The following is a 12,174-nucleotide window of genomic DNA, read 5'->3' as shown; positions in this document are numbered from 1 at the left end:
ACTGTGCTGCAATGAACATTCGTGTGCATGTGTCCTTATAGTAGAACGATTTATAATCTTTTGGATATATACCCAGTAATGGGATTGCTGGGTCAAATGAAAATTTCTATGTCTAGGTCCTTGAGGAATCGCCACACTGTCTTCTACAATGGTTGAACTAATTTACACTCCCACCAACAGTGTAAAAGTGTTCCTATTTCTCCACATCCTCTCCAGCACCTGTTGTCTCCAGATTTTTTAATGATTGCCATTCTAACTGGCATGAGATGGTATCTCAATGTGGTTTTGATCTGTATTTCTCTAATGACCAGTGTGATGATGTAGCTCCAAGTTTTAAACTTAACTATGTTAGTTCAAATTAAAGGTTAAGAGGACTATAAATAATTATGAATGATGCCAAACAGTGATCTACATTTTTTCCCATAAGGAAAAGTGTTTCTTTCATTTGAAAAGGCAAACTTTTGTTCATCCTATGGCTTTGACTTTTTCGTATGTGGGAAAGAACATATAAAATTTACCATCTTAAGTGTAAAGTTCAGTACAGTTAGGTGTATTCACTTTGCGATAAAAGAGATCTTCAGAACCCTTTAATCTTGCAAATCTCAACTTTATACCAATTAAATAACTTCCTTTCCCCTCTTTATCCCCAGCTTCTGGTAACCACTATTCTACTTTGTTTCAATGAGTCTAACTTGATTCTATGTTGAATCTTTCGACACCCCCTGTGTGGAATCCTAGAATATTGTCCTTTTTTTTTTTTTTGACAGGGTCTCACTCTGTGAGCACTACTTTACTATCTCACCAACAGTGTCCCAAGGGCTCAAATTTCTCCATAGTCTTGCCAACACTTGTTTTTTGTTTTCTTTGGATTTTTTTGAGATAGAGTCTCGCACTGTTACCCAGGCTGCAGCGCAGTGGCGTGATCTCAGATCACTGTAATCTCTGCCTCCTGGACTCAAGCAATTCTCCTGCCTCAGACTCCCAAGTAGCTGGGACTATAGGTGTGTGCTACCATACCCAGCTAATTTTTTTGTATTTTTAGTAGAGAAGGGGTTTCACTATGTTGGCCAGGATGGTCTGAATCTCCTGACCTCATGATCCACCTGCTCCGGCCTCCCAAAGTGCTGGAATTACAGGCATGAGCCACTGCGCCCAGCCTTGTTTTTTAATTATAGTCATCATAATAAGTATGAGGTGCTATGTCACTGCTGGGTTTTCGTTCGTTTGTTGTGAGACAGGGTCTTGCTCTATTGCCCAGGCTTAAGTGCAATGGCACCATCATAGCTAACAGCAGCCTCAACCTCCCAGGCTCAAATGATCCTCCCACTTCAGCCTTCCAAAAAGCTAGGATTACAGGCATGTGCCACCACACCTGGCTAACTTATATTTTTTATGTAGAGGCAGGGTTTTTCCATGTTGCCCAGGCTGGTCTCAAACTCCTGGGTTTAAGTGATCTGCCCACCTCAGCCTCCCAAAGTGTGCTGGGACTAAAGGCATGAGCCACTGCACCCAGTGGACAACTGTTTTTAAAAGTGGTGGCCAGGCACAGTGGCTCACGCTTGTAATCCCAGCACTTTAGGAGGCTAAAGAGGGTAGATCACCTGAGGTCAGATGTTTGCAACCAGACTGGCCAACAAGGCAAAACCCCTTCTCTATTAAAAACACAAAAAATTAGTCAGGCGTGGTGGTACACACCTGCAGTCCCATTTACTTGGGAGGCTGAGGCAGGATAATCGCTTGAACCTGGGAGGCAGAGGTTGCAGTGAGCAGAGATTGTTCCACTGCACTCCAGCCTGGGTGACAAAACTCTCTCTCTCAAAAAACAAACAAACAAAAAACCTAAGTACTAGTTTGAAAGCTAAGAATGACAGGATTACTTTAGCATTTAGATATGCATTACCTTAAACAATACTGTTTTAATGGCATGAGGTGGCAAAAGCCAACCTAAGACTTTTTACAGAATTGTGGTCCAGTATGACTACTGAAGCAATGAAGCTGGTATCAAAGCCAATTCCAAACCAGGTGAGGTGATGCACACCTGTAGTCCCAGCTACCCAGAAGGCTGAGGTGGAAGGATTGAGTCTAAGAGTTGTGAATTCAGCCTGGGCAACATAGCAAGATCCCCATCTCCTAAATTTAAAAAACCTGAACTGAGGTTTCTCATTCCATATTTTTCTTTCTACTGGTTTAGAAGTTATATTTATTCTTACAACGGTTATCCTCAAATTATAATGTACATTGTTACCTAAAATCTAAATTCACACCATTTTCTTTATCCTATCCTTAAACATGAGGACCTTATAAACTTGTTCTCTCACACTAATTAGATGGGGTAATGAGGGAATGAAAATGAAAATACTGGATGGGCTTTGTAGCTTACATGAGTAATCTCAGCACTTTGAGAGGCCCAAGCAGGTAGATCCTTTGAGCCTGGAAGTTGGAAACCAGCTTAGGCAACGTGGTGAAACCCATCTCTACAAAATAAATACAAAAAATCAGCTGGGCCTTGTACCGGGTGCCTGTGGTCCTAGCTACTCAGGAGGCTGAGGCAGGAGAATCACTTGAGCCCAGGAGGTAGAGCTTGCAGTGGGCTGAGGTGGCATCACTGCACTTCAGCCTGGGTGAAAGAGACCCTGCACCCTACCACACACACACACCCAGCACATATAATTGCTCAGTTTTAGCTTTCAATTTATGGTGTGAGGAACTACTTAAATGGTTTGTTTTCTCCTAGCCACATATACATAAACCTTCTCTATGTATAACCTGCCAGGAAGCTGAGACTAAGTTCACTAATGACCTAACTCTGGCTAGACAGACACAGAGGACCTGCAAGAGATTAAAAACCTGGCCCTGTGCAGTGGCTGACACCTGTAGCCCCAACACTTTGGGAGGCCAAGGCAGGAGGATCACTTGAGCCCAAGAGTCCGAGACCAGCCTGGGCAACATCAAGACCCTGTATCTGCCGGGCTCGGTGGCTCACGCCTGTAATCCCAGCACTTTGGGAGGCCGAGGCGGGTGGATCACGAGGTTGAGAGATCGAGACTATCCTGGTCAACATGGTGAAACCCCGTCTCTACTAAAAATACAAAAAATTAGCTGGGCATGGTGGCACGTGCCTGTAATCCCAGTTGCTCAGGAGGCTGAGGCAGGAGAATTGCCTGAACCCAGGAGGCGGACGTTGCAGTGAGCCGAGATCGCGCCATTGCACTCCAGCCTGGGTAACAAGAGTGAAACTCCGTCTCAAAAAAAAAAAAAAAAAAGACCCTGTATCTACAAAAAATTAGCCAGGCGTGGTGGCACACGACTGCAGTCCCAGCTACTCAGGAGGATCGCTTGAGCACTGGAGTCTGAGGTTGCAGTGAGCTATGATCCCACCACTGCACTCTAGCCTGGAGAGCCAGACCCTGTCTCCAAAAACAGACACCTATCAGTGAAATACTGAATGCTACAGTTGTCTAGGGAATATAATAAAAAGGAGCTTTTTTTTTTTTTTTTTATAATAGCTATAGCACGACTCCCAACCCCAATCTATACTGCTCCTATCGAATCAATGGGGAAATAGGCAGGTTATGTAAGTTTGAAATTAAAATTGTATTTCCCATGAGTTGCCAAGTGATTCTCAGGGTGACTTGAGAACCACTGCTCTACAAGACGGCAGAGAAAACAAAAAGGGGTAAGCGGAGACATAAGCAAATCTCTAGTAACTATAAATATACTAAGACATAATCATGTCAGTGTAAGCCTACAGAATATCAATTTAAAAAACTTCACAACAACCATTCCTTTTACAGGGAAGGAAGCTAACCTCTAAAGTGCACATTAGAGAAAAAAAATAGAACCAGATCCCCAAAAAGATAAGGCAAGAATGGGAAATGAGACCTACTCTATGGAAAACAGCACCTGTTTCCTTGAACTCACGTAGTGTTTCCCTCCACTGTTCAAAAAATAGATGAGCCTGAATAGCACTGTGCCACTTTCAAAGCAATCCTATCTTATTTCCCTCCAGTTCTTCTCCACTTCGTGCATTCTACTGCTGGTGAGAGCTCCAGACAGCGCTTCCTGAAGACGCTTTGCGTCCGGATAACGTTCCCCCAAAACAGGCAACACCTCCAAACTATAAAGAACTACAATCCTCCCTACCATAGGCAGGGGCTCACTGAGTCGGAGGGAGCTATAACTATCCCCCAGCACAATAAGTGAGCGAGGCGTGGGGAGAACCAGCCTCGCTGGCCCCACCAAGGCAGTCCAAGGATCCTGCTGGAGCTGCTGCGGCCCCGAACAATGGAGTTTTCCCGCCTCCTCGAGGCCCCGCCCCCTGCTCCGGAGCCAGCGAGGGAAGCGAACGCACGCGCGCAAAACCCCGCCCTCAGCAAGACTCCGCCCATCCCGACCCCTAAGGTTCAGCCTCCTTCCTCGTGCAGGGTTTTTTTTTCTTTTGGCGCCAAATCTCCGTTGGTTCTATTCCCAGGTTATCCAGGAATTCTATCCGAGGCACAAGCTGGGGACAGAAGGGGCGTTGAGGGCCAACCCGCGAGCCACGGCCCCGCCTCCCGGCCAACCGCCCCGGGACCGAGGAGGAAAGAGAGGGGCAGGCGATGGATACAGCCGCCGCTGCCCCCGGCAAGATGGCGGCCGTGAAAAGCGGGGCAAGGGGCGCCAGCCGACCGTCGTTACCACTGAAGCGCTAGACTCTCAGCAAGAGAATTGCTCCAGTGACCAGGCCTCCCCGAACAGAGACAGTTGCTCCGGGGAAGGCAAGTACTCCCGCCCACAGGTCTATCCCTTTCCCGGAGCCCCCGTCCATTAGCCCTCCCCGCGGACTGGCCAGTGCCTAAAGCTTTCCACAGTCCCGCTTACTTGTCGGCAGAAACCAGCTCCGCGGCGACGGCGGCAGCGGCTGTGGACTCTGTGGCCATCGTTCCCCTGAGGTGGCGAACCAGCGAACGGAATAGAGCCTGTGAGAAAACAGGCAATTCGGGACGCCAAGGACTTACTCAGGGACAGAAAATGGCAGATTGGAGACCCCGCGCGGCTGGGCCCTCTTATATACGATGGCCCTTGGCCCCGCCCATCCGCTTCCGGATCTTCCTCCCCCATCACCCCGGGTTTAAAGGGCCAGGACTCAATACCCCCGCCCCCAACCCGGACTCCCACTATCCAAGGGCACCTCCTGCCCTCTCCAGATGGCTCCGCGGGATTGTTGCCCTCCCTAGCCCGCCTTCTCCGATAAACAGCAACTTCCTGCTTCTCCAGCAAGACGCGTAAGAACTGGAATCTTGACAGTGTAACTCCTGACAGGCAGCCCCTGCAGCATCCACAGAAAAGGAAGCCAGTGCTGCTCTGCATGTGTAGGGCGAGTAGCCGAAAGTCTCCTTCCGGCCTGGATACTGAGTAAGGTGACTTAGACTTTCTGTCAGTCCTCTCAGTCGTAACGGATGGACACTCAAGAGCGAGGACGAGTACAACAGCAGCTGCTACAACTGATCTGGATGACATCTGGGCCTCGGCAACAACTGACGCAAGAACAGTTTGTTCTAGGATTGGCTACAGCTGAAGCTACCGCTCTTGATTCAAAGCTCTGGTCGTAGCGGGAAACGTCTGGCTCCTCCCTTTGGACCCGCCCCCTTTAGCTGGCCCAATCCGCTGATGCCATCCTCTTAGGCCCTGCCCAGACTCCAAATCTGGCTGGTTTAATGCGCGCAGTGCTTTTCGTCCACTCCTGGCTGATTTGCTCAGTGAGTACTACATGTGGGGATACTGTGATTAGATGCTTTAAAGCTATTCGCCATCTTATTCAGTCTTAACAATGCTACTAGTGAGATCGGTATTAATCTGTTTCTTAGAAAAATAAGACAAGGGGCTGGGCGTGGTGGCTCACGCCTGTAATCCCAGCACTTTGGGAGGCCGAAGTGGATGGATCACTAAGTCAGAAGTTCAAGACCAGCCTGGCCAAGATGGTGAAACCCCACCTGTGCTGAAAAATACAAAAATTAGACGTGTGGTGGCGGGCGCCTGATATCCCCGCTACTTGAGGGGCTGAGGCAGGAGAACCGCTTGAACCCAGGGGATGGAAGTTGCAGTGAGCCGAGATCGTGCCACTGCACTCCAGCCTGGGCGACAGAGTGAGACATCTCAAAAACAAAAACCAGGCTGGGCTCAGTGGCTCAAGCCTGTAATCCCAGCATTTTGGGAACCCGAGGCGGACAGGTCAGGAGTTAGAGACCAGCCTGACCAACACGGTGAAACCCCTTCTCTACTAACTATACAAAGATTAGCCGGGCTTGGTGCGACGCGCCTGTAATCCCAGCTACTAGGGAGGCTGAGGCAGGAGAATTGCTTGAACCAGGGAGGCGGAGGTTGCGGTGAGCCGAGAGCACGCCATTGTGCTCCAGCCTGACCGACAGAGCAAGACTCCGTCTCAAAAAAACAGTAACCCAAGTTTCCAGCCTGGCCAACGTGATGAAGCCCTGTCTCTACTAAAAATCCAAAAATTAGCCGGGCGTGGTGGCAGGCGCCTATAATCCCAGCTACTTTAGAAGGCTGAGGCAAGAGAATCACTTGAACTCCGGAGGTGGAGGTTTCAGTGAGCGGGAGATCGCACCACTTCACTCCAGCCGGGGCAATAGAGCGAGACTCAGACTCAAAAAAAAAAAAAAAAAAAAAAAGGAAGGTATGACTTGTTCAGAAAGTTGCAAGACAAGCCGTTTAGGGAAAGCAGTGTGCCTCATTTCCTGTAACTGGCTGATTGAAAAATAACTGTCAGGCTAAAAATCTGCACTTCATCACACCTGGAGCACATCCATTCCTTTTCACCATGACCCAGTCTACACTGATCAGAGTAGGGGTTATTTCCCTTCAGGTTCCAGCATATTGGGAAAGATTCCTGGGAAGGTTTCTTATTCCAATCTGTCAAGGCTTGAAGAGGTTGAAATCTTTGGGGCTAGAGAGTTGGACGTGAAAAATGCCAATTCCTATGGCAAACAGACATGGACTCTTCCATTATTAGCTAGGTGATGTGAGCCAGGTCATGTAACTGGGATTGTAATGGAGTAACTGGGATTTAGATTAGGTGTAAAATGAGGACATGTTAGTAGCCACCTCTTAAGGATATTGTGAGAATTACAGTTAATTCGCACTGTGTTGGATTTATGCTAAGTACTCATTGAATGGCTACCACAGTCTGATGACATGATAAATGGAGGGTGTTAGGAAGGAAGATCTCTCCAGAGTCCTTGCAGCCAGATTAGAGCCTGAGAAACCCTCTGCAATTACTGGTGTGACCCATTCATCCATTAAATTAATATTCACTGAGCAACTATGATATTCAAGAATTTGTACTAGGTTCTGGAGACAAAAGACATGGACTCGGCCTTTGAGGAACTCAGAGAAATATATTTTAAAGTATATTTTAGGCTGGGCGTGGTGGCTCATGCCTGTAATCCCAGCATTTCAGGAGGGTGAAGCTGGTGGATTACTTGAGGTCAGGAGTTCAAGACCAGCCTGGAAAACATGGTGAAACCTCATCTCTACTAAAAATAAAAAAATTAGCCGGGCGTCGTGGCAGTCACCTGTAATCTCAACTACTCAGGAGGCTGAGACAGGAGAATCACTTGAACCCGGGAGGCAGAGGTGCAGTGAGCTGAGATTGCGCTACTACACTCCAGCCTGGGAAACAGAGTGAGACTCCATCTCTAAATAAATAAATAGCCAGGCCCAGTGGCTCACACCTTTAATCCCAGCAATTTGAGAGGCTGAGGCAGGTGGATCACAAGGTCAAGAGATGGAGACCATGCTAACCAGCATGGTGAAAACCCCGTCTCTACTAAAAATACAAAAATTAGCTGGGTGTGGTAGTGGGCACCTGTAGTCCTAGCTACTCAACAGGCTAAGGCAGGAAAATCACTTGAACCCAGGAGGCAGAGGTTGCAGCGAGTTAAATCACACCACTGCATTCCAACATGGGCAACAGTGAGACTCTGTCTCAAAAAATAGTAATAAATAAATAAAAATAAGGCCAGTGTGGTGGCTCATGTGTATAATCCCAACACTTTGGGAGGCCAAGGTGAGCGGATCACCTGAGATCAGGAGTTTGAGACCAGCCTGACCAACATAGTGAAACCCCATCTCTACTAAAAATACAAAAAATTAGCCAGGCATGGTGGCTGACTCCTGTAATCAAAGCTACTTGGGAGGGTGAGGCAGGAGAATCGCTTGAACCTGGGAGGCGGAGTTTGCAGTGAGCTGAGATAGCGCCATTCCACTCCAGCCTGGTGACAGAGCAAGACTCCATCTCAAAAAAAATATATACGTATATACAAAAATCAGCTGGGCAAGATGGCTCTGACCTGTAATCCCAGCTACTCAGGAGGCTGAGGCAGGAGAATTGCTTGAGCATGGGAGGTGAAGGTTAAGGAGAGCCGAGAGTGCACCACTGCCCTCCAGTGTGGGCTGCAAAGTGAGACCCTGTCTCAAAAAAAAGAAATTAAGGCCGGGCGCCGTGGCTCACACCTATAATCCAAGCACTCTGGAGGCCAAGGCGGGCGGATCACCTGAGGTCAGGAGTTCAAGACCATGGTGAAACCCCGCCTTTAAAAAATAAATAAATAAATAAATAAAATATTAATTAATAGACGACCAGGCCAGGCACGGTGGCTCACGCCTACAATCCAGCACTTTGGGAGGCCAAGGCGGGCGGATCATGAGGTCAAGAGATTGAGACCATCCTGGCCAACATGGTGAAACCCCATCTCCACTAAAAATACAAAAATTAGCTGGGAGTGGTGGTGCACACCTGCAGTCCCAGCTACTGAGGAGGCTGAAGCAGGAGAATTGCTTGAACCGGGAGGCGGAGGTTGCAGTGAGCCAAGATCGTGCTACTGCACTCCAGCCTGGTGCCTTGTGACAGATTGAGACTCTGTCTCAAAAAAATAAAAAAAATTAGGCCGGGCGCGGTGGCTCAAGCCTGTAATCCCAGCACTTTGGGAGGCCGAGGCGGGTGGATCACAAGGTCAAGAGATCGAGACCATCCTGGTCAACATGGTGAAACCCCGTCTCTACTAAAAATACAAAAAATTAGCTGGGCATGGTGGCACGTGCCTGTAATCCCAGCTACTCAGGAGGCTGAGGCAGGAGAATTGCCTGAACCCAGGAGACGGAGGTTGCGGTGAGCCGAGATCGCGCCATTGCACTCCAGCCTGGGTAACAAGAGCGAAACTCCGTCTCAAAAATAAATAAATAAATAAATAAATAAATAAATAAATAAATAAATAAAATTAATAGACCAGGAGTGTGGCTCAATCCTGTAATCCCAGTACTTTGGAAAACTGAGGTGGGTGGATCACAAGGTTAGGCGTCCAAGACCAGCCTGACCAGCATGGTGAAACCCATCTCGACTAAAAATACAAAAAATTAGCTGGGCGTGGTGGCAGGCACCAGTAATCTCAGCTACTCCGGAGGCTGAGGCAGGAGAATCACTTGAACCTGAGAGGTGGAGGTTACATTGAGCCAAGATCAGACTGCTGAACTCCAGCTCAGGTGGCAGTGCCAGACTCCAGCTCAAAAATAAATAAATAAATAGGCCAGGCATGGTGGCTCACGCCTGTAAGCCCAGCACTTTGGGAGGCCAAGTTGGGTGGATCATGAGGACAGGAGTTAAAAACCCACCTGGCCAAGATGGTGAAACCCTGTCTCTACTAAAAATACAAAAATTAGCTGGGCATGCGTGGCAGACACCTGTAATCCCAGCCACTTGGGCCCAGGCTGTTGCCCAGGCTGGAGTGTGCTGGCATGATCTCAGCTCACTTCAACTTCTGCCTCCTAGGTTCAAGCAATTCTCCTGCCTCAGCCTCCTGAGTAGCTGGCATTACAGGCGTGCACCACCATGCTCAGCTAATTTTTGTTTTTTTAGTAGAGACGGGGTTTTACCACGTTGGCCAGGCTGATCTTGGTCTCCTGACCTCAGGTGATCCACCCACCTCAACCTCTCAAAGTGCTGGAATTACAGGAGTGATCCACCATGCCCAGCCTGCTTTCTTCATGAAACCCCAGGAATTAAAATTACCGGAAGACCAATAGTCCAAATAGGAGATTGGCAAATGAAGGATCTTGTGGAGGCTGAGTTTTCTTCTGCCAGTCTGTGGAGTTATATATGTGTTGTGTGTGTGATGTCTATAAAAATAGCTCAAATTAATTGGCCAAAAGGAAAATAAGCACTTGAATCAAATATTTCTTTTCTTTTCTTTTCTTTTTTTTTTTTTTAGACGGAGTTTCGCTCTTGTTACCCAGGCTGGAGTGCAATGGCGCGATCTCGGCTCACTGCAACCTCCGCCTCCTGGGTTCAGGCAATTCTCCTGCCTCAGCCGCCTGAGTAGCTGGGATTACAGGCATGCGCCACCATGCCCAGCTGATTTTTTGTATTTTTAGTAGAGACGGGGTTTCACCATGTTGACCAGGATGGTCTCGATCTCTTGACCTCGTGATCCACCCACCTCGGCCTCCCAAAGTGCTGGGATTACAGGCGTGAGCCACTGCGCCCGGCTTTTTTTTTTTTTTTTTTTTGCGATGGAGTCTTACTCTTGTTGTCCAGGCTGCAGTGCAGTGGCGCAATCTCAGCTCACTATAATCTCCACCTCCTGGGTTCAAGTGATTCTTCCGCCTCAGCCTCCCAAGTAGCTGAGATTACAGGTGCCTGCCACAGAGCCCAGCTAATTTTTTGTATTTTTAGTCAAGACAGGTTTCACCATGTTGATCTGACTGGTCTTGAACTCCTGACTCCAGGTGATCCACACACCTCAGCCTCCCAAAGTGCTGGGATTACAGGCGTGAGCCACCATGCCTGGCTGAATCAAATACTTCTTAAAGGGAAGATAGGCCGGGTGCGGTGGCTCACGCCTGTAATCCCAGCACTTTGGAAGGCCAAGGCGGACAGATTACCTGACGTCAGGAGTTTGAGACCAGCCTGATCAACATGGAGAAACCCCATCTCTACTAAAAATACAAAATTAGCCAGGCATGGTGGCCCATGCCTGTATTCCTAGCTACTTGGGAGGCTAAAACAGGAGGATCACTTGTACCTGGGAGACAGAGGTTGTAATGTGTCAAGATTGCACCATTACCCTCCAACCTGGGCAACAAAAGTGAAACTCTGCCTCAAAAAAAAGGCGGGGAGATAAAAGCTGTGGTACTTTTCAGTTCACATGACTTTAATCTTTGAGAAATGAGAACAGCCTTAAAGATTAATGGTAAAAAGCAAATGTCATCAAAATATAAATAGGTAGGCTGGGCTGGGCACAGTGGCTTACACCTGTAATCCCAGCACTTTGGGAGGCCAAGGCAGTTGGATTGCATGAGCTCAGGAGTTTGAGACCAGCCTGGGCAACACAGTGAAACCCTGTCTATACTAAAATACAAAAAATTTGCCAGGTGTGCCGGTGTGTGCCTGTAGTCCCAGCTACTTAGGAAGCTGAGGCAGAATTGCTTGAACCTGGGAGGCAGAGGTTGCAGTGAGCTGAGATCATGGCACTGCACTCCATCCTGGGTGACAGAGTGAGACTTTGTCTCAAAAAAAAAAAAAAAAAGGTGGACTAAATTATACAGGTCAGATACTAGGTTGACTAAAGGTTTTAAGGTTATAAACTTTTTTAGTCCCTACTAAAAATACAAAAATTAGTCAGGCATGGTGGCAGGCACCTGTAGTCCCAACTACTCAGGAGGCTGAAACACAAGAATTGCTTGAACCCATGAGACAGAGGTTGCAGTAAGCCAAGATCATGCCACTGCACTCCAGACTGGGCAACAGAGTGAGACTTCATTTCCATCTTAAAAAAAAAAAATTGGCTAGGTATGGTGGCTCATGCCTGTAATCCAAGCACTTTGGAGGCCAAGGCGGGCAGATCACCTGAGGTTGGGAGTTCAAGACCAGCCTGACAAACATGGTGAAACCTCGTCTTTAAAAATAAATAAATAAATAAATAATAAAAATAAAATAAATAAATAATCTTACAAAAGAAATTCTTTTTGCACTAACGCAAACAACTATATTATCACAAGTTAAGAATACTCACAGATAGTTTCCAAATTCTAGAAACAAGGCAGAGAGAAACAAACATGCTCTAGATTTTGTTCACAAGAGTATACCTTACTCAATTTTTTTTTTTTTTTTTTTTTTTTGGG

General features: G+C 47.5%; 1 protein-coding gene across 5 annotated transcripts in view; it reads right to left on the bottom strand.

The window, feature by feature from the left end:
* NASP (nuclear autoantigenic sperm protein) overlaps nucleotides 1-5,859 on the bottom strand; it is a 50,683-nt gene extending 44,824 nt beyond the window's left edge. For all 5 annotated transcript variants that reach the window (XM_032247409.1, XM_032247407.1, XM_032247411.1 and 2 more), the window contains exon 1: nucleotides 4,861-5,859. Coding sequence is in view for 4 of the 5 variants with exons in the window: in XM_032247407.1 (XP_032103298.1) it covers nucleotides 4,861-4,919 (59 nt within the window). In the remaining variant the exon portion in view is untranslated. The remainder of the gene's footprint in view (nucleotides 1-4,860) is intronic.
* Nucleotides 5,860-12,174: the final 6,315 nt, after the last annotated feature.

The sequence above is a fragment of the Sapajus apella genome, unplaced genomic scaffold, assembly GCF_009761245.1.
Source record: "Sapajus apella isolate SASKATOON/1434 unplaced genomic scaffold, GSC_monkey_1.0 scaffold62, whole genome shotgun sequence".
Taxonomy (NCBI): Eukaryota; Metazoa; Chordata; class Mammalia; order Primates; family Cebidae; genus Sapajus; species Sapajus apella.
This window is presented reverse-complemented; position numbering and strand designations above follow the sequence as displayed.